At 49.0% G+C, this 17,663-nt stretch overlaps 7 protein-coding genes across 7 annotated transcripts; 4 read left to right on the plus strand and 3 right to left on the minus strand.

The window, feature by feature from the left end:
- Window positions 1–2,578: 2,578 nt before the first annotated feature.
- On the plus strand, window positions 2,579–4,384 carry MYCFIDRAFT_28998 (K+-channel ERG; the record flags this gene model as incomplete). The annotated part of the gene is made up of 1 exon (XM_007921710.1): window positions 2,579–4,384. One exon carries the CDS (start codon window positions 2,579–2,581, stop codon window positions 4,382–4,384), a length of 1,806 nt encoding a protein of 601 aa, XP_007919901.1.
- A 2,017-nt stretch (window positions 4,385–6,401) lies between these two features.
- On the minus strand, window positions 6,402–8,271 carry MYCFIDRAFT_170935 (uncharacterized protein; the record flags this gene model as incomplete). The annotated part of the gene is made up of 2 exons (XM_007923893.1): window positions 6,402–6,532; window positions 6,570–8,271. The coding sequence occupies 2 exons, from the start codon at window positions 8,269–8,271 to the stop codon at window positions 6,402–6,404; spliced, it is 1,833 nt and encodes a 610-aa protein (XP_007922084.1).
- A 31-nt stretch (window positions 8,272–8,302) lies between these two features.
- On the plus strand, window positions 8,303–8,696 carry MYCFIDRAFT_170936 (uncharacterized protein; the record flags this gene model as incomplete). The annotated part of the gene is made up of 4 exons (XM_007923894.1): window positions 8,303–8,308; window positions 8,352–8,505; window positions 8,538–8,573; window positions 8,602–8,696. The coding sequence occupies 4 exons, from the start codon at window positions 8,303–8,305 to the stop codon at window positions 8,694–8,696; spliced, it is 291 nt and encodes a 96-aa protein (XP_007922085.1).
- MYCFIDRAFT_210106 (uncharacterized protein) lies at window positions 8,595–9,896 on the minus strand. Its single transcript, XM_007923895.1, has one exon. The coding sequence runs from the start codon at window positions 9,875–9,877 to the stop codon at window positions 8,717–8,719; it is 1,161 nt and encodes a 386-aa protein (XP_007922086.1). The 5' UTR covers window positions 9,878–9,896; the 3' UTR covers window positions 8,595–8,716.
- A 758-nt stretch (window positions 9,897–10,654) lies between these two features.
- MYCFIDRAFT_86383 (uncharacterized protein) lies at window positions 10,655–11,635 on the plus strand. Its single transcript, XM_007922487.1, has 2 exons — window positions 10,655–10,800; window positions 10,860–11,635. Exons 1-2 carry the CDS (start codon window positions 10,785–10,787, stop codon window positions 11,315–11,317), a joined length of 474 nt encoding a protein of 157 aa, XP_007920678.1. The 5' UTR covers window positions 10,655–10,784; the 3' UTR covers window positions 11,318–11,635.
- Window positions 11,636–13,661: 2,026 nt separating this feature from the next.
- Window positions 13,662–15,808, minus strand: MYCFIDRAFT_76824 (uncharacterized protein; the record flags this gene model as incomplete). The annotated part of the gene is made up of 4 exons (XM_007922301.1): window positions 13,662–13,753; window positions 13,806–15,278; window positions 15,348–15,522; window positions 15,581–15,808. 4 exons carry the CDS (start codon window positions 15,806–15,808, stop codon window positions 13,662–13,664), a joined length of 1,968 nt encoding a protein of 655 aa, XP_007920492.1.
- A 183-nt stretch (window positions 15,809–15,991) lies between these two features.
- Window positions 15,992–17,387, plus strand: MYCFIDRAFT_160686 (uncharacterized protein). Its single transcript, XM_007923896.1, has 3 exons — window positions 15,992–16,349; window positions 16,406–16,936; window positions 17,069–17,387. Exons 1-3 carry the CDS (start codon window positions 16,065–16,067, stop codon window positions 17,255–17,257), a joined length of 1,005 nt encoding a protein of 334 aa, XP_007922087.1. The 5' UTR covers window positions 15,992–16,064; the 3' UTR covers window positions 17,258–17,387.
- The last annotated feature ends 276 nt before the right edge of the window (window positions 17,388–17,663 follow it).

Genomic DNA, 17,663 nt, shown 5'->3' on the forward strand with positions numbered 1-17,663 from the left:
TTAAATCTATCTATCTTTAGTACTTTAACCGCTTCTTTATTAGTTAAGCGTAAAGCGGAGAAGGTATATACGACTCGGATCTTTAGTACCTCGATATTATTAACTCGGTTATAGTAAGCGTAATAGCTATAATTAACCCCCTATTCCTTAAGCCTCCGATAAAGCGTAGAAAGAGCTATCTAGTAACTAGTCTCTTATATAAGGTGCTATAGGATTTCGCCTTATATAGTACCGCTATTAACTTATAAGGTTATCTAAGCCCTCTATAGCGAGAGATCGATACGTAGAGGCATTTTGCGAGTTAATAGCGAGTATAGTACGAGGGCAAACATAGAAAGTTAGTCGTAGAGGTAGGCTAGTAGAGGAGGCGGTAAGAACCTCTATTAACAATCTAGTATATATAGGCCTCCCTACGCCTACGGCAGCGGGTATAAAGTAACTAACGAAACCCCGGATACATATACTTAAGAGCGAGTACGGAGGCCTATACGTACTAGAGGCTCAATGTAGCACTTCTTACCGCAGCGATATAGTACAATCTTTGCCCCTACAAATTGTTTTTAATGTATCTTTTTATCTAGAGGACTTATAGCTAAACAATATATAGCAAAGATACTCTAATTGAGGTCTATTTTTAGAAAATATTAAAATTTTTAGTCGTTCCCTCCTAAATTAATAAGCTATATAGCTTGAAACTCTAAGTTAGACGTTTTAGAATTTTAGTGTTTTTTAAGCCTTAGTATACTGTTTTTAGTAATCCAAGATCTATGTCTTATAGTTTTGTTTAAAAAGAATCTAGTTCTAGATTTTTATTCTAGTATAGCTACTATTAGTAATATAATCTAGAAAAGAATATTATTAGAACCTGAATTCTTACTAGGTTCTCTTTAGTATATCTTTTTATATAGAAGAGTTATACTTTAATAATATAAGACAAAGATACTCTATTTTTTATCTATTTTTAGAAATTAAGTAAAACTGTTATAGTTATCCACTAAGATTAGCCTAAAAATCTAAAAGAAAGACTTTTAGATTTTAGTATTTATTAAGCCTTATAATACTATTTTTAGTAATCTAAAAGCTAGAACTAAAGGTTTTACCTAGTTTTAATCTATATTAAGATTCCTATCTAAATACGCCTACTATTAGTCTTAAAATCCAAAAGCGAATATTTTTTAAGAATTATAAGCTTAAGAATTTAAAGTTTAGAATTTTAAAAAATATTCTTTCTTAAGTTATAAGACTATTTATAAACTAATAAAGGTAAAAGCTCTAATAGGAAATTTTACTAGATAAAACTGTTAGGTTTTGATTTTAGATTACTAAAAATAGTATACTAAGGCTTAAAATATACTAAAATCTTAAAATCTTAATTCTAGAATTTTAGGCTAATCTTAGTAGATAGCTATAATAATTCTAGTCATTTTCTAAATATATATAGAGAGTAAAGTAATTTTGTCTTATATTACTAAGCTATAACTCTTCTAAATAAAAAGATATGTAAGATAGAATCTAAGAACAATCTAAGTTTTTATAGTATTCTTTTCTAGATTATATTACTAATAGTAGCTATATTAAGATAGAAACCTTAATATAGAGTCTTATAAAGTAAGGCTATAAGACCTAGACTTTAGATTAATAAAAATAGTATACTAAGGCTTAAAAAAACGCTCAAATCCTAAAACGTCTAACTTAGAGTTTTAGGCTATATAGCTTATTAATTTAGTAGGTAACGACTAAAAATTTTAATTTTTTCTAAAAATAGACCTAGATTAGAGTATCTTTGTCTTATATTGTTTAGCTATAAGTCCTCTAGATAAAAAGATATATTAAAAACAATTTGTAGGGGCAAAAATTGCAGTACAAAGTCTGCATTGAGCCTCTAGTATGTATGGAGCTCCGTCAGCGAGTCCGAGCCGCCCCGCCAGACGCAGCAAACAAGCTCAAGCGGAGCCAAGTCCAGCAACCACATCCTGCATGTCACCACTTCTGTTCCAAGCCTGGCTTTGCTCTGCCAACCTCTTGATTTGCCAGGTATGCAATGCGCCTCCTTGGAGTCCGCGGAGCGACTAGAAGAGCCTTGTGAGGAGCCCCCAAAAGGCGGCAGAGCTTTGATTAAGTCAGCGGTTTGTAGATGTGCGCGATGCGTTTCTTTTTCACTGACCTCACTCCGTCCTCTTACGATCTCGGCATCGGCAGCAGAACGACAGCAGCCGCACGGAACCAGCCTTTGAAAGGACGCTATTCCCCCTCGATCCAGTAATCGCCGTCATCGAGACAGGAGTTCCCTGCACTAGTTGTTGTCAAGAAAGAGCTTGTCGGCATGGGTGACGCGCAGAATTCGTCCAAGGACGAGAGCAATCAAAGCGCGTCTTCTAGTGGAGACAATGTAAATTCCAAAAAGGTCCCAAGCCTAAGACGTAGGTCGGGATATGCAGAGAATATGTCCAGTCTGCGAGTCGTCAATGCTTCTCCAGAGACTGAACGCAAACAGCGATTGAAAGAGCCGGACCTCGACTCACCGACGTCGCCCAGGCCAGAAAGTGAAGCCAGAGACTTCGCGCCTCCAGCAGACGAGATGGAAGCGGACCTGTCGTCAAGAGCAGCTTCCCCTGCCCCAGCGAGTGTCTTTGACGACATTGCAGAGGAGCCGGAAGAAGAACTGACAGAAAACACAGCAGCGGCGTCTGGAGATGGATACAACCTTGCGTCGCCCATAAACGAGGAAGACGCCTACAATCTGAAGCCACCGCCGGCTAGCAAGGCGTACGATCCTGATCAACCAGATATAGAGGAGCTGGCTGTACGTTTCTTCTCGTCCGATCATCTCGACTTTATCCTGCGCGATTATGGCCTTGCGCTACGTTTCGTTCGCTTCCTGCAGACCTATCGCCCGCAGCACGCCGACATGCTCAAGCGATATGTCGAAGCCAAGAAAGCAATCGGCGCAATAGAGTACGCCAACTCCGTCGCAAACCATTTCGCGTCGGGCTACCCGCCCATGGTCGCAGCAAGCGTGGACCAGAGATTTGAAGAGTATGCTAAGAGTATGGCTGAAGCCTTGACAGATGAGGCTCTACCAGCTTATCTCACGTATCGCCTGACGGCTACTGTGACGGATACGCTTGTGAAAGAAATTACTGGAAACAGCTCGCCCATCATGCATGAATTGATTCCAAGCCTAGCAGAAGTCTATTGTCTTACAGACCCGTCGAAGAAAGACAATCCCATCGTGTATGCCTCAGAAGAGTTCTACAACATCACGCAATACACGCCTGAATTCACAATCGGTCGCAATTGTCGATTTCTCCAAGGGCCGAACTCGTCTACATCTGCTGTTCGACGCTTGATATCAGCACTGTCAAGAGGAGAAGAATGCTGCGAGACAATTCTCAACTACAAACGAGATGGTACACCGTTTATGAATCTCCTGATGCTCGCACCCTTATATGACAACAAAGGCGAGGTCAGATACTTTCTGGGAGCGCAAATTGATGTCTCTTCGCTCATAGATCGTGGTCGCGGTCTGGAGTCATTCGCTCAGCTACTCGCACAGGATCGACAAGGCAACAGAGCGGCTGGGTACGGAGTGTCCAGTGAGTCTGGCCGAGATCCGAAAGTGGTACTCGGAGACTTAGGTCAATTGCTCTCGGAGGAGGAAGCAGCAATCATCACAAATCGTACCTCGAATCGCAGCACGCTAGTTCCAAGCTCCATGAGCTCGATGCACTCTTCTACCTTGAAATCCTCTCGTGCACGACCGAAAAGCTCACGAGTCGTATTAGGTATGGACACTGCCCCTCGCGATCTTTGGCCTTCAGCAAATCTCGGCTCCAACGGTCGTCTTCCTGGGGTCTACCAAAACTACCTCCTTGTCCGACCCTACCCATCCTTAAGGATTACATTCACAAGCCCATCACTCCGCATTCCTGGTCTCCTCCAGACGAAACTGCTCGATCGCATCGGCGGTCCCTCTACAATCCGCGAAGGCCTTGAAGAAGCCCTCTCCCGTGGCACAGGCGTCACAGCAAAAGTGACGTGGCTCACCTCGCCCAATCAACCCAATGCAAAGCTACCCCGCGGTCCGGCGAGATGGCTGCATTGCACTCCCCTCCTTGGCTCAGACGATCGAGTTGGCGTTTGGATGATTGTCATTGTTGAGGATGAGAATATCACTGGTAGCCTAAGGAGAAATCGAAGTCAGACGAGTTTGAGAGACAGCGAGCGAGGTGCACAGCAATACACAAGTTCAAAGCTTTATGCAGATTACTTGAAAAGAGAAGGGAGATCTGAGAGTGTAAAAGGGAAGGAGAAGGAGCGGCCTAATACTCGGAAATCGATGAGCACAGGAGGACAGGTGGATGACATGTTCCGGGATTTTTGAGACACACTTCTTTACCTGAATGATCTGCGCAAGAAATCCCGAGCCGAATTCTTTGCTTTCGATTACGATTCCAGAGACAGCGAGCACATTTTAGAGCTGGTCGAGGGAAGCGAGCAATATAAGTGTCGAAAAGCTCACTTCAGTCATATCCCCGCCTCCTATAATCATCGCAGGGGTTTCTAGGCCAGACTCAAGCTGCACAAATTTTTCCCTGGACTAGAGGCACATGCTTTCACGCAACAGATCGCGTGAAAATGCATCTACTCACAAGCCACCCAACTGCGCAGCGCTCTGGCAGGAGTCGTCTCCACAAAGCGGCTAGATTTTGAGGTGAACAGCATTGGGAAAAGAGAGACTTGGAGACGACTAAGTCAGGTGATGATCCGATCACCTCACTTCAATGGCTTCCGAAGACCACAGAAGTGTAACTGTAGAATCGCCAATTCAAGCGCAGTGAGGCGTGTAGTCCACGACATCTTCTCTCCAGCATACACAAATCTATTGAGCGCAGACCTTGGGATTCTACAAGCATACCTAGTAATGGAAAGTCACAAGGCACAGCCGGAAACGAATGTGAGCTTGAGCAGATCACTTGCTTCACGTTCGGTGACTGTGTCTTTAGCAGCGCAACCGGGCTTGAACATCGAGAGCAGAGCCTTTGCCTTGCTAGCCGAGATGATCTGTCTAAATGTGAAGGTGTCCAAGAATTTTATTTCACGTCTCAAATCCTTTACGGTCCGCGATAAACGGCTTATGCGGCTCTACCAGGCTCGAACAACCAGAGCAAAGATAACAGCTTGTTAGCCGGGGTTGAATAGACTCGAGGTGGGACCTGCACAATGCTCAACATCTCACTTCGCAAACGCTCTGAGCCGATCGAGCAATGCAAGTGAACCATGAGAACAGATAGGTCTATCGAGATCATCTAAGGCAGTGTGAGGTTTGCATACCTCTGAAAGGTTCACATTGTTCCTCCTCTACACTCACGAAGTTGTAGAAGTGCATCGGGATTGGAAACCAAGCGCGAGAATTATAGAACGGTGGCGAACTTCTACCGGCACGAAGTGAGAATTTTATGATTTTGAAGGACACTGGTCTTGCAAAGCTTCAGCCGACTTGATACCTTATCCTTAGAGGTCTGCTGCAACGAATCGCTTCAGGGGAGTATGGTAGTTCTAGCATGGTTGGTCTTAATAGATTTCTCGGCGCCATTCAGAGACAAGGACTTGACTTGACTGTTCGCACAGGCATACGAGCACGATGTCAGTCAGAATCTGGGCGTTTCGAATTGCTGGCTCACTTCGTCTACGCTCTGTACCTGTGAGTTGACGCAACTTTATTGAGATTGGACACTAAAAGCTGGGAGTGAGCGTTGCTTAGGAGGGTACGTTGCTCTACAGAAGTGAAATGTCGGAATGAGCACTGCCGCAGCTAGTATAAAAATGCAGTCTTTCCTCCGCTTCGCTCGCGTCAAACGCTTATACTATAGTGCAATGAGGTATCATGCTCTTCGACCTGCCTGTCTCTAAGTCTTCTAAATGCACCTCCAAATTCTTGCCCATTTGTAGATCCTCTGACTCTGTGCCCTTATCGCCTTCTGAACCTGCCTCCTACTCCTCTATTTGCAAGTCTCCCGACTCCGTGCCCTCATCGCCTTCTAAATTCGCCCCCGACTTCTCGATTTGCAGAGCCACTGACACTGCGCTCTCCATATCCTTCTTGTGATACTTTCTTTCTACGACATTTAGCTTGATAAGTCTATCTCTACAATGCGTAGGCGATATGTTCTAGTCGGACTGAGAATGCGAGGCCATTGTCATATAGCGAAGTCTTGAGCGGTGAACTGAAACTGCAGTAGTTGGGTGAATATCATCAGCATAGCTCATCTGGTGGTTCTCTAGGAATTGATCGTGCGTAGGTCAGGCTGGATGGAAATCAGGCAGCTTACAGTGATCTATTGCTATGAGAAGCGCCGCGCGATTTCGTATCTTTCATTCTTCTATCTATACAGAAAAACTTACGCGCAATGGAAGAGACCAATCCCAAAGTGTCTGCTACTACTCCTCTCCTCTCTCATGCTCAAAATCCGCCCATCCCTCAGGCGCCGCATTCCAAAATCTGTCTCCTTGAGGTAAGTCGTCCCATTCTCTCATCCCCAGTCGTCTCGCAGTCTCCTTCTCGACACGCGTCGCCAAGGCCTCGTTCCATACTGGGTGAGTAGTACAGTACTCCACCAGGGGGCCGAGGAGGATGACTTGAGCGACATAATACCTAGCTAGGAGCTGGGGAATCGGTCGAGCATTGCAGCCCTCAAAACCAGATTGGGCTTTTGTATAAGCAATTAAACGCTCAACTTTGTGCCACTGGTCGCTGTCCTCCGCACAGATCCTCTTTGCATTTTCCGTGCTAGTCTTTCCGAGGACAAGGCAGACATTTCCCCATCTGACATCGGACTTCCATGTCTTCTGGTCCTCTTTGTCCATGGACGTAGCATGAAGCGCGGCTTTTGTAAGGACATTGAGCTGCTTCCGTTCCTTGGGCTTGGTCCTCGTGGCGCAGAAAGCTAATTGAGCATCGATGACTCCATCGAGCTTGATACCGTAGCCGTCATGGAGAGCGATGCTGGGGAGTCGACAGTCGAATATCAGTTTCTTAACATCTGGGGTTTGGAGGATGCGACGCAGATCGGTAGAGGAGTTCGTGCCTGTACCAGAGCAGTTGAATGATGCGGCGCCGAGGACTGCGACATCGAGGAGGTAGACGTAGTCGAAGCTAGGTACGTAAACCGTCACAATCGAGATATCGCCGCCACGGCCAAGCGGCTTTCCCTGAAGAGAAAGCGCGAGATGGTAGGGCGCCGGAACTTTCAGTGCCGCCAAGATACCGTCCATCATGTCTGAGACCATCTCGATCCCATTCACAACTGACAATTTTGGGTGCGACAGCTTGACTGCCGGTCTCCAGACGCCGGTCGCTTCAGAACCGCCTTCTGAAACTCGCCATGTACGCTGCTCTGCGATCGCAGCAAGGATCCTGTTGTATGTTGCTGTAACTTCTCCGAAGGAAAGCCTTTCATACAATTTTGGGTGCATGTGGGCAGGAATATCGTTCTCGATGCTCCGCAGTTGATTGCTCAGCGAGTTGATCTTCCTCTCCATCTTCTCAAACTCGATTCGCTGTATTGCCTCGCCTTGCAGAGAGAGGAAAGTCGATGTTCTGATTCTCTCGCTGTTCTTCGCCATCTCGGCGCATTTCAAGGCATTTGTACTGAGCATTGCTTCCGGTGAGTTACTCTTAGAGTGGAGCGGAGAGCCTTCATCGCTTTCACTTTGACCGACACTCGACTCAACTGGTGGCAGCGTATCCATCCAGTCCGCAAGTGCATCGCGCGCAGCATTTCCTGGCACTATTTTGATTCGGCCAAGCAGGATACCAGTGGCCGAAAAGATCTTGCCCTCTTCGCGGATGTATTCTCCCGCGCAGTCTTGGATGTCACCTATGACAACTTCCCCAAAGACATCTCCGTTGTGGTCGAGAACCTTGCCATCTCGACTGACTCTTCTGCCTTCATAAATCTTCATTGGGAGCAATAGACGTTCGTCGGTTGGGTCGCCGGTGGCGTTCCGTGCCAAGCCAGTACTGGGAGGCTTGCACTCCCACTTCGAACTGGAAGACGAGGAATGTGGCAGACGGATATCGGTGTTGAGCTTTTCGGCTTGAGTGGCGATGTTCGATGTTGAGTTGCTACGGAAGCGTCGAAGTCTGGCAAATGAGGTTGGGCTCTTGACTTCATCGTCGGTGTCGAAGTCTGGTTCATCAATCTCAAAAGACGAGTCTATCGGGAAAAAATCGAAGTCAGACATATTATTTGCGCCGCCTCGAGACATGTTGTTGCTTTGAGACAATCGTGATGTCTTAATGTCTGTGTTAGGATTTAGCGTATACGTTATTGCAGTGTGCGTATTAGTCCTGTAAGCGCAGCGCTAGCTTCAATGGTTTATCGCTGTGGCTATATGTACTCGGTCTTAGGTCGCTGAAGGAAGTCCTTGATATCAAGACTGGTGGCAATGCTGTGCGACTTTGGTGGTTGGTAGCCGATGGTTATGTTGTAGAAGTCGAAGGTGGTTCACAAGAAGTAGTGCTTTCGAAGTAGCCAGCAAACGCGTAGCAGAAAGCCATCACATGAAAAGTAGGTCCTGTGACAGGCAATCGGTCAGTGAATGAATCTAGCAAACCTCATCCAATAATTATGAGTAGCCGAAAACGCCCGGAGCCGTTATTTCCCGATCATATGTATCGGAAACGAGAGTGAAGCATGTGAATACGCAAGGTCTATTGCGCTTCGACTCGGATGCTTACTTCACGGCCTTCGATGTACGTGCCGAGCGCTCTAGTGCCTGCGACAAGCTCAACTTCTCTTGCCACTAGATTTGCGCCATCATCCATCACGACAGCTTCGTCTTCGTCACTGTCCCACCATTCCAGGGTGCCGTCACCATTGTTTTTTCCGATTGGATCTTTTTCGCCAGTCTCCAAGACCAAACGCAGCTTCAGCGGGCTGATACCAAGCCTTCTTCCGACCATGCCGAGAAGTGTATATACGTTAAAGGACTTCGGGACCTCTTTCACCCATGAACGGACCGGCTCGTCAATAAAGCCTTCGTTGGCTAGGACGAAAGTGATAACCACCAAGCTTGCCGCTAGAGATCGCGGATTAATTTCGTCAGGCTTCGGCGCCCTACTGATTGTTGGCTCTCCATATTCCTCGCATAGAGTTTTCCATCTTGGATGCCTTGAGAGAATCTCAGCGGCCTTGTCCTCGGGTGCTAGAGAAACCTCTGCGGCAATCTCGCGAAGGTAGTAATGCTCGGCATTCAGGCGTTCCTTCTCCGTGATCTTGCTGAAGTTCAAAGTCTCCAGCTGTGGTAGCCTTGCCATGGTAAGCATGTACCCATCTTCGGCAGTCAAAGGCTTGCCCTCTGCAGAACGAAGATCCTTGTAGAGCGGGTTTCCTGTAACACGTAGGTGCCTCACAGCCGGCAATGAAAGTGATAAGGCGTCGAATAAAGACCATGTCGCAATTGCGTTATGAGCTAGGTCGATGTCTTCTATGCTATTGCTGATCAAGGAAAGAGATCGAACGCTGGAGTCATGCTTCATCAAACCAATTGGATTGTGCTTTAGGGTCAAGATCCGTAGACGCGGAAGACCGGCAAGGTGTGCAAGGTCTGAGAGAGCCAGAAAAGCATTCTCGGACAAGTCGAGCTCCTCGAGCCTCGTCGGTAGTGCATCTGGGCCGATAGTTGCGAGCTCGTTGCTAGCAGCAGCCAGCCTCGTAGTGTTCGGAAAGGCTTCTGTTACCGAAGCAATTTCGGACCAGGAGAGCAGCGTATGCGAAAGGCTAAGAGTCGTTATTCGGTCCAGTACGACATTTTTGGTTTCACCAACAGTAAAGCGATTGCCATCCAGCACAACACTCCGCAGCTTGGGCATTAGCGACAGGAGGCTTAAGATCTCGTCCAAGGTCTCGAAAAGATTGCTGCTCAGATCCAGATCCATGATTTCTTTGCAAGTTTCAGCAATCAGATTCCGCTCGGAATCCAGCGATTTGCAAGAGATGCGCATGTGATCCAGAACAATGGTCTTGATGCCCTGCAAAGCCGCTTGACGTTTGGCGAACTTTTCAAAGCCGACTTCTTCTGCCTGTTTAGTCGAGAAGTAGACAATCTCGCCCCCAGTGCCAGCATCTTCGGGCATGTACTTCTCTCGCAAGGCCTGGTAGAAACTTCTTGGTTGATCCCATTGCTGGTTCGGTCTGAGGAAAGATGCCGCCGTGGATGAGGAACTTCTGCCTATATCGTGAGCTTGAGCGCGTGTTTGAAAAGGTATAGTAAGAGTTGATCATACAATTGAAGTACTTCTTCGCTTCATGAGTCCCATTGTGTTTGCCTCGAGCAGGGTCATCCCATTCCACGCCAAGCCATTCTCCTGCCTTTCCTTCAACCGCTCCCACGTAGCAAATGGTACATAGTTGACCTTTGAGACTCAGTCTCTGCCCAATATAGTACTGCTCGGTCATCTCGATAGGCGAAGCATGCTGTCTTGCTTGTGCGGGTGTGACAGTGAACGGACACAGGGAAGTCTGGATAAAGTTTGGACCCTGTCTCATCACATGCTTGCTGCTTCGCTGGGGCCCCGCCATTCGATTCACGACCACAACTGACACCTTTCATCTACATTCTGCATGTACCAACGAGCAAGTAAACATATGATCACGAACTGACGAGCTGCATTCGACGCGACAGAATTCAACAGCCTTCAAACAGAGCCACGCGCATCCGAAGGCACACCCAACGCCTCAAACTCGCGAGCTTTCAATTGAAGCTCGAAATCACAAACCATGGAACAGATTCAAGGTAAGAAGAACAAGAAAAACATAACCTCTAGTACGCTATCTCACTGAATTCGGCCCTAGACTGGGCAACCTACATCTCCCAAACGCACAGAGCGCCTCACTACTACATCTCCTACGCGCAACAAGCCTTCGGCTACGCTTCAACCGCAAATGGCTACCTCTCGACCATAAAATCCTACCTCCTACTCCTCATAAACCAAGTCTCTGAAAAACCCGACCTAGCCACAATAGCTCTCCTCCTCATAATCTTCTTCATCTCGCTCAAAATTCTGAACATGCTGCTCCAGACCGTGCTGTTCTGGTTTAGAATGGCCAGGAGGTTGGTGTTTTGGGGAGGACTGGTGGGGTTGGCGGTTTGGATGTATACGAGGGGACCGGAGGGAGCGGCGGCGGATCTGCAGTATTGGTATGATACTTGGACGGTGGAGTATGAGCATTGGAAGGAGCAGGAGAGGGTTGCGAGGTTGATGCAGCAGCAGCAGGCGCAGTTTGGGCAGAGGGGGCAGAGGTGGTACTGAGTAGGAGGAAACGAGGAGGGATTGATTTGCATGGTTTGGGCATACATACTTGTGGGATTAGCGATGGCGTTTTGAGAGCCGAGATGGGCATGGCATGGGATTGGGATTTGGAGACAGACTACATTGATGAGGTATGAATGCAATGACTACCGCTATCGGATATTATCACATTCATGGGGCTTCCTCAGACGTAGCTCACAAGTGTGGCTAGCAGATAATGCCGCCAAATACGAGAGACATATAGAGTGCAGTCAAGCAGAAGTCGAAGGCTGAAGCTTAGACACGAAGGACAGCGGTCTGGAAATCCGGGAGTTGTTTAGAATGTCTCACCCAGATTTCTTCTTCCTGGAGTGGTGTTCTAGTGTAACACTGCACGAGCACAGCGATTCGATTCGATTTGTGTCGACGGAAGGGCTTCACAATGCTTCCATTTCTCTCGGTTACCGCCGCCGTGCCACGGGCATGAATCCTGCAGAGCCGTTGACGCATGGTCAGAGCTCCAGAGAGAGGCAAAAAAAACATCGACTCATTTCAGCCGTCACTTGCGGCCATCACGTCAACAACCTCTCCCCGAGCTCAGTCATGGAGGACGCAGTAGCTTTGCCAGGCGGCAACGGATGCAGCACCGCAGAAGGCGACGATTGGAAACGTCTCTGGAAGAACGCTGCGAGCTGGCAGGATTTTCTCGATACCAACCGCGCCTTTCTCCGTGGCGAGATGAGCCAGTCACCGTACTATCGAGGCAAGGTGAGCGAACACGATCTGCCGTGCTTCTCATATCCACCGCAGTCCTACAGTCTCCACGCTTAGGCTTCGAGCAACCTAACAATTTCGCAGATCAGCGAAGAAACGAAGCCGCTCGTCGAAGGCCTCCTCAAGCTACACGACTACGGCCTCCTCACCTATTCCAGCCAACCGGCAACCAGCGACAGAGATGCCTACTATGTCGACTGCCCCTGCTGCGACAAGGGCGAGTATCGCCAATTCAAGCAACGCGCTTTTCTGTCCTTCCTGTTCCCAGCTCGACTTCTCGGTACCGACATTGGAATGAAATTCTGTGAAGAGTTGTCGAAAGAGGAGGACATTCACATGTCCGTACTCGTCTATCGTCATTTCTGCGGAGAGGGTAAGTAAAACCATTTCACAGGCGGTACGATGCGATGTGAGAATGTGCTGACGATCCTCGACAGGATGCTGCAGAATCGGCGCCGACGTCCTGAACAATTTCCCTAAAGAGTGGGCTACACACATGTTCAGAGAAGCAGCGACGTACCAGAAAGCTGTAGAGAGCGACTTTGAAAGCCGGCAGTTCTTTGATGTTTATTGTGGCAAGATTCTCGACCGCTTCATCGACGTAAATTCAGATGTTACGCGTCAGGCAAACCCTTTCGTATACCACATCTTGGCTAAGGATGTATGTGGTTGTGATCCTTGCCTTCGTGCGTCATTTGCTAATTAACATGATGTAGTGGGAGCCCTGCGATATTGCTCAGCGCGTTGCGGCTGCAGCGGAGCGTGCTGGTTTGAGTTCCGCTCTTCTGGAGAATGCCGGGCATGGGATTGAGGAGGACGATGAGGAAGACGACGAGGGAGAATAACTTCATACCGCTCCGGCACACCACAGCCTCTTTGCGAGTGGCGGGCTTTTGCATGCGTTCGCCCGATTCATGCATCCCAGAGTGATGTTGGCAAGAGCAGTTGGCGGGCAAAGCTGGGTATTCACGTGTCAGTATGGCAGCAAAATGCTGTTCATTGTGGATACTAGATACTTGGAATGCAAGCAAGTCACGATCGCGGCCAATCCCTCGAAGTCTTCAAGGCAAAAAGCGCAGTTGTATTGTGCTTCCACTATGTGCACCGTCTAATTTTTAGGAGATCAGGAGGGCGGGCGTATGGGTCAACAACAGCTGGAAGTGCTGGCAGGAGATGAGTCCGATGGGCACCGGTGACGAAAGGATGCGAGTGGTCTGGAGTATAAAAGAGCGGAGGCGCGCTGGGCAAGTGAATGCGCATGTGTGAATATTCGTCTTGCTGAAATTCGTGAATCGGAGCCTCTCGGGCGTGGGAGAGACAATGAGGCATCGTGCAGTCCGCAAGACTGCAATACGGTGGTACCTGCCATACTACCAGTACTATAATTGCGTCTTCCAACATGCGCTGCTGTGTATACTGAGGTGGGCGAGAAAGCGAATCAAGGTGACGGGAAATTGAGAGAAACGTTAGCGGTGAAATACTTGCCTGGCAAACTTGTCTCACCACTGTCAAGGCAATTGCCTCAAACTGTTTGGGCGTGAAAGGAGCAATGTCGAGATGACAATCAATTGTCTGCAGACGCTATTTCCATCTACTTCATGAGCTTCGTGACCGCCCACTCCACGTTGAGGCCTCTGAGATCGCCGTAGTGCTGTCCAACTCCCAGGAAAACCACTGGAATGCCTGTCACGAAGTCAGCAAGTTTCACAAAATATATGCTTCAAACTTCACTCACCCGTCGCGTGGACCATGCTCACGAGCGTACCCACCATGTCTCCAACGGTGTCACACTTCGAAATAATGAAACCATCCATTCCCACGCCTCCATTTCTCCGCACGCCCTTCGTGTCCACGAACTGTTCCGCAAAATGTCGTGCCTGCGCTACTGAATCTGTGCCGACCAGCGCCTCGCCAACCATGAAGATTTTGTCTGGATTTGCAAGTTGTCCGAATTTCGTCAGCGAACTCATGAGTCGCTGGTCATTGTGTCTTCTGCCTGCTGTGTCAATGAGCACAACATCGAAAAGCATATTGCCCTTGCCGGCATTTGTGGCGAAGGTGACAGCTTGCTTGGCAACATCTGCAGCGTCTTTGCCGTAGCCTTTCTCGAAAAGCTCAACATGGCCCACTTTCTCTCGCCTCGAGAGCTCTTCCAGATTTCGCACGTGCACGCGAAGCTGTTCCACTGCGCCAGATCTGAATGTGTCGCAGGCCGTTATCAACACACGAAAGTTGTTTTGTAGCAAGAAGTATGCAATCTTGGATAAATTCGTGGACTTGCCCACTCCATTGACTCCGACGATGGAGATCACGTATGGTCGAGCGTTAGGCCCTTCGATCGTCTTGTTGATATTTCGAAGGAGATCCAGACTCGTACTTGGTGTAAGAATTCGTGTCAGGGCTTTGATCATGCTCTCGTGGATGGTCTTTTCGATTGATGTGAAGGAAGCTGTTCGCTGATTGAGTAGATCTGCTTCAACACTGGCGCATAGTCGCTCTGCAGCTTCGCGTGCAACGTTCTTCTCGAGGAGATGATTCTGCATTTGCAGGAGTGGTTGTTTGAGGTCCTCTTTCGAGAGTGTCTTGCCGCCAACCACATTTCTGAACAGACCAGTGATCTTGCTGCTCGCTGAGCCAAGGAGTCCGCTGTCCAGCTTCTCCACTTTCGCCTCAGCCTGCTGCTGCTTCGACTCAGCCAAGATCGCATTGACCTCGTCGTCCAAATCTTTTAGCACAAATTGACCTTTGCCTGTCCTGCTGCCCATCTGGTCTGCCTTGATATGATCGACGTCCAGCGACTTCTCATCTTCCAAGTTCGGCGTGGCTGCGGCACTGTAATCCAAAACTTGATCATCGTCTCCATCCACTGCTAAGCCATCTGCATCCCACCTTCGCTTGGACTTCACATTGCCTTTGCTACTCTTTGGTCTTCTGTCGCTCTCATCACCCGAGGATGCAGGGGCCGAAGTGTTGAAGGCGTTCGCAGCTTTTCTCGCCCTTCGCGACTGCTTCCCGGGTCCTGCTTTTGCAGCTAGCAGATGCGACGGGGCATGCAGAGGCGTAGTCGGTCTCGAAGTATCGGGTGTGGCGACTGGAGTGACATCTGCACTCGTCGTGTCGTCTACGACCACATCTCGAGGCGCTGCAGGCTTTTTGAATTGTGGTATGGGTGGAGGAGGCGGATGCTCGCTGTCGTCGGTCGCCGACGCTGAGCTCGAAGGCGGAGTGAGCTCGACTTGACTCTCCTGATCGGTCTCGCTCTGTCGTCGTCTGGTACTACCAGTATCAAGCTTGCGAACGAGCGCGTCGAATGTCTGGTCGAATTCTCGTGTGTCGATCTTGGTGACATGCTTATTGTCCAGGTCCGCCTTGTACTGCTTTGTAAAAATTCCCCTTACTGCTATCAAGAGATCATTGACCCATGACAGATGCAGCAATGACTGGTATACAGCCTATCCACAAATCAGCTATTCCTGCTGCCCAGCCATTCGGCATGCGACTCTTACCCACCACGAATATCAATCCGACATCCTTTGCTGTTTTCGCTGTAGTATACCGCAGGGTGTATTTATCCTTCCTGTACGTCGGTACTGTGCTGTCTCCCTCTGCCGATTTCTGTCGTTCCTCAATGAAGACATCGCTGATCAAGCTGTTGATCAGTTTGGGCTGGAGCGGGGTGTAGTGTTTGCGCCAGAGCACGATGCCGGACGTTGTTATGATCTCGAAAGCGTCCAGCATGTTGACAGGGTGGACATTCGACCTGAGTGCTCAGTAATGCTGTTTACGGGAGGAGTTGTATGGATGCCGATAATGTATGGTCGTCGGCGGGCAGACGTCACCGAGCACATGGAAATCGCATGGACCCTAGGAAGGTGTTTGCTGTCTATTTCGAGCTCACTCCTGGATTCACTGCGCTTTCACCTTCACCTCTACGCAACCAGATGCCAGCGCCTCTGAAAAAGACCAGCAACGGAAGCGTCTGAGCGCCGACAACATGCAACGACCGACCTACGCAAACTCGCCTCCCCTACATCACCCGGTACCCCAGCACGTATCGACAGTGCCCCAACTCCGCTCACCACCGCCTCCACAATCAGCTGGCAGTCAACAAGGCGGCTATGGCTATGGAGGGCAGAGTCCGCCCACGAACCAAGGAGCGCAGGGCGGGAACTTCATGCATCCAGCATTTGGAGGCTTCATAAATGATCCTACAACACAAATGGCCGCACAGTTTGGTGCCGGCGCCCTGAATGCTGGCCAGCAATATGTTGAGCAGAATGTGGGTCTAAACGACGCTCAGAAAGAGGATCGCTGGCTAAACACTGCTGCTTTTAGTTGAACCGCTTCGTCAGCGTCTCAACGCTGAAGCACTACTTCAATGTCTCAAACCGATACGTCCTGGCTAAGCTGTTCATTGTGCTCTTTCCCTGGCGACACCGACCCTGGTCACGGCAGCAAGTGCGATCGAACGATGGGCCAAATGCGATCGAGTTTCTCCCCCCGCGAGAAGACACGAACAGCCCAGACATGTATATACCGCTCATGGCCCTAGTCACCTACATTCTCCTCTCAACACTGATTGCGGGCTTGAATGGCAAGTTCGAACCAGCGCTTTTGGGCGTGACTGCCACAAACGCCGTCGTGATCATGGGATTGGAGCTGGTGACATTGTGGGCAGGACGCTATTTCCTCAGCATCAACAGCGAGTCTCAAAATTATGATCTTATCGCATACAGCGGGTACAAGTTTGTCGGGGTGATTGTCACGATTTTGGTGGCAGCCATTGTCAATCATGGCACAGGCACGGGAGGTTGGGTTGGCTGGACTGTCTTCGCGTATACCTATATGGCGAATGCCTTCTTTTTGGTAAGTGCTCACGTCTGCACACCCGGACAGCAACGACTCCATCGGAGTATTCAGTCCACGCTCGTTGCGTTCGACCCAGCAGCGCAGTGCATGCCATCAACCTCGGAGCGATGCTGACCAAATCTCTCCCAGCTCCGCTCTCTCAAATACGTCCTGCTACCCTCCGACAACGCACCAAACAACCCTGGCATGCAGACAATTGCGCGAGCCCAGAGATCACGTCGGACACAGTTTCTCTTCATCTACAGCTACGTGATTCAGTTCGCATTCATGTTCTGGCTTACGAGCTTGAATGTCTCGCCAACGAAGGCTGGGAAGTAGCATACCGGAATAGATGGCGATTTGCCGTGATAGTATTGAGCAGCGTTCAAGCGGGATGCATGAGCAGAATAGCTAGAGCGCGGCATGAAACATTTGCATGATAGCGCTGGAGGCACTTTCGGTGGCCTGCAATTTCAGCTGATTTTCTTCGACAAGCGCCCACACGGTTGGTACTCGCGGTAGAACTAACCGCGCAGCTCCGCAATCACAATTTATCTGATTTGGTGCGGCCTCCCGCAGGCTGTGAAGGGTGCCGCACCTGCATGCGAGCCACTAAAGGCGTTTAGGGCACTTTACAACCTCCAGCCGTCCTGAGAGGTCATCTTCTTTTCACCACACACCGGATTTCTATATCTTTTGCTCTTTTACGAGAACTCACTCGAAACCAATAGAACTACATGCAAGC

The sequence above is a fragment of the Pseudocercospora fijiensis genome, assembly GCF_000340215.1.
Source record: "Pseudocercospora fijiensis CIRAD86 unplaced genomic scaffold MYCFIscaffold_1, whole genome shotgun sequence".
NCBI classification, from domain to species: domain Eukaryota; kingdom Fungi; phylum Ascomycota; class Dothideomycetes; order Mycosphaerellales; family Mycosphaerellaceae; genus Pseudocercospora; species Pseudocercospora fijiensis.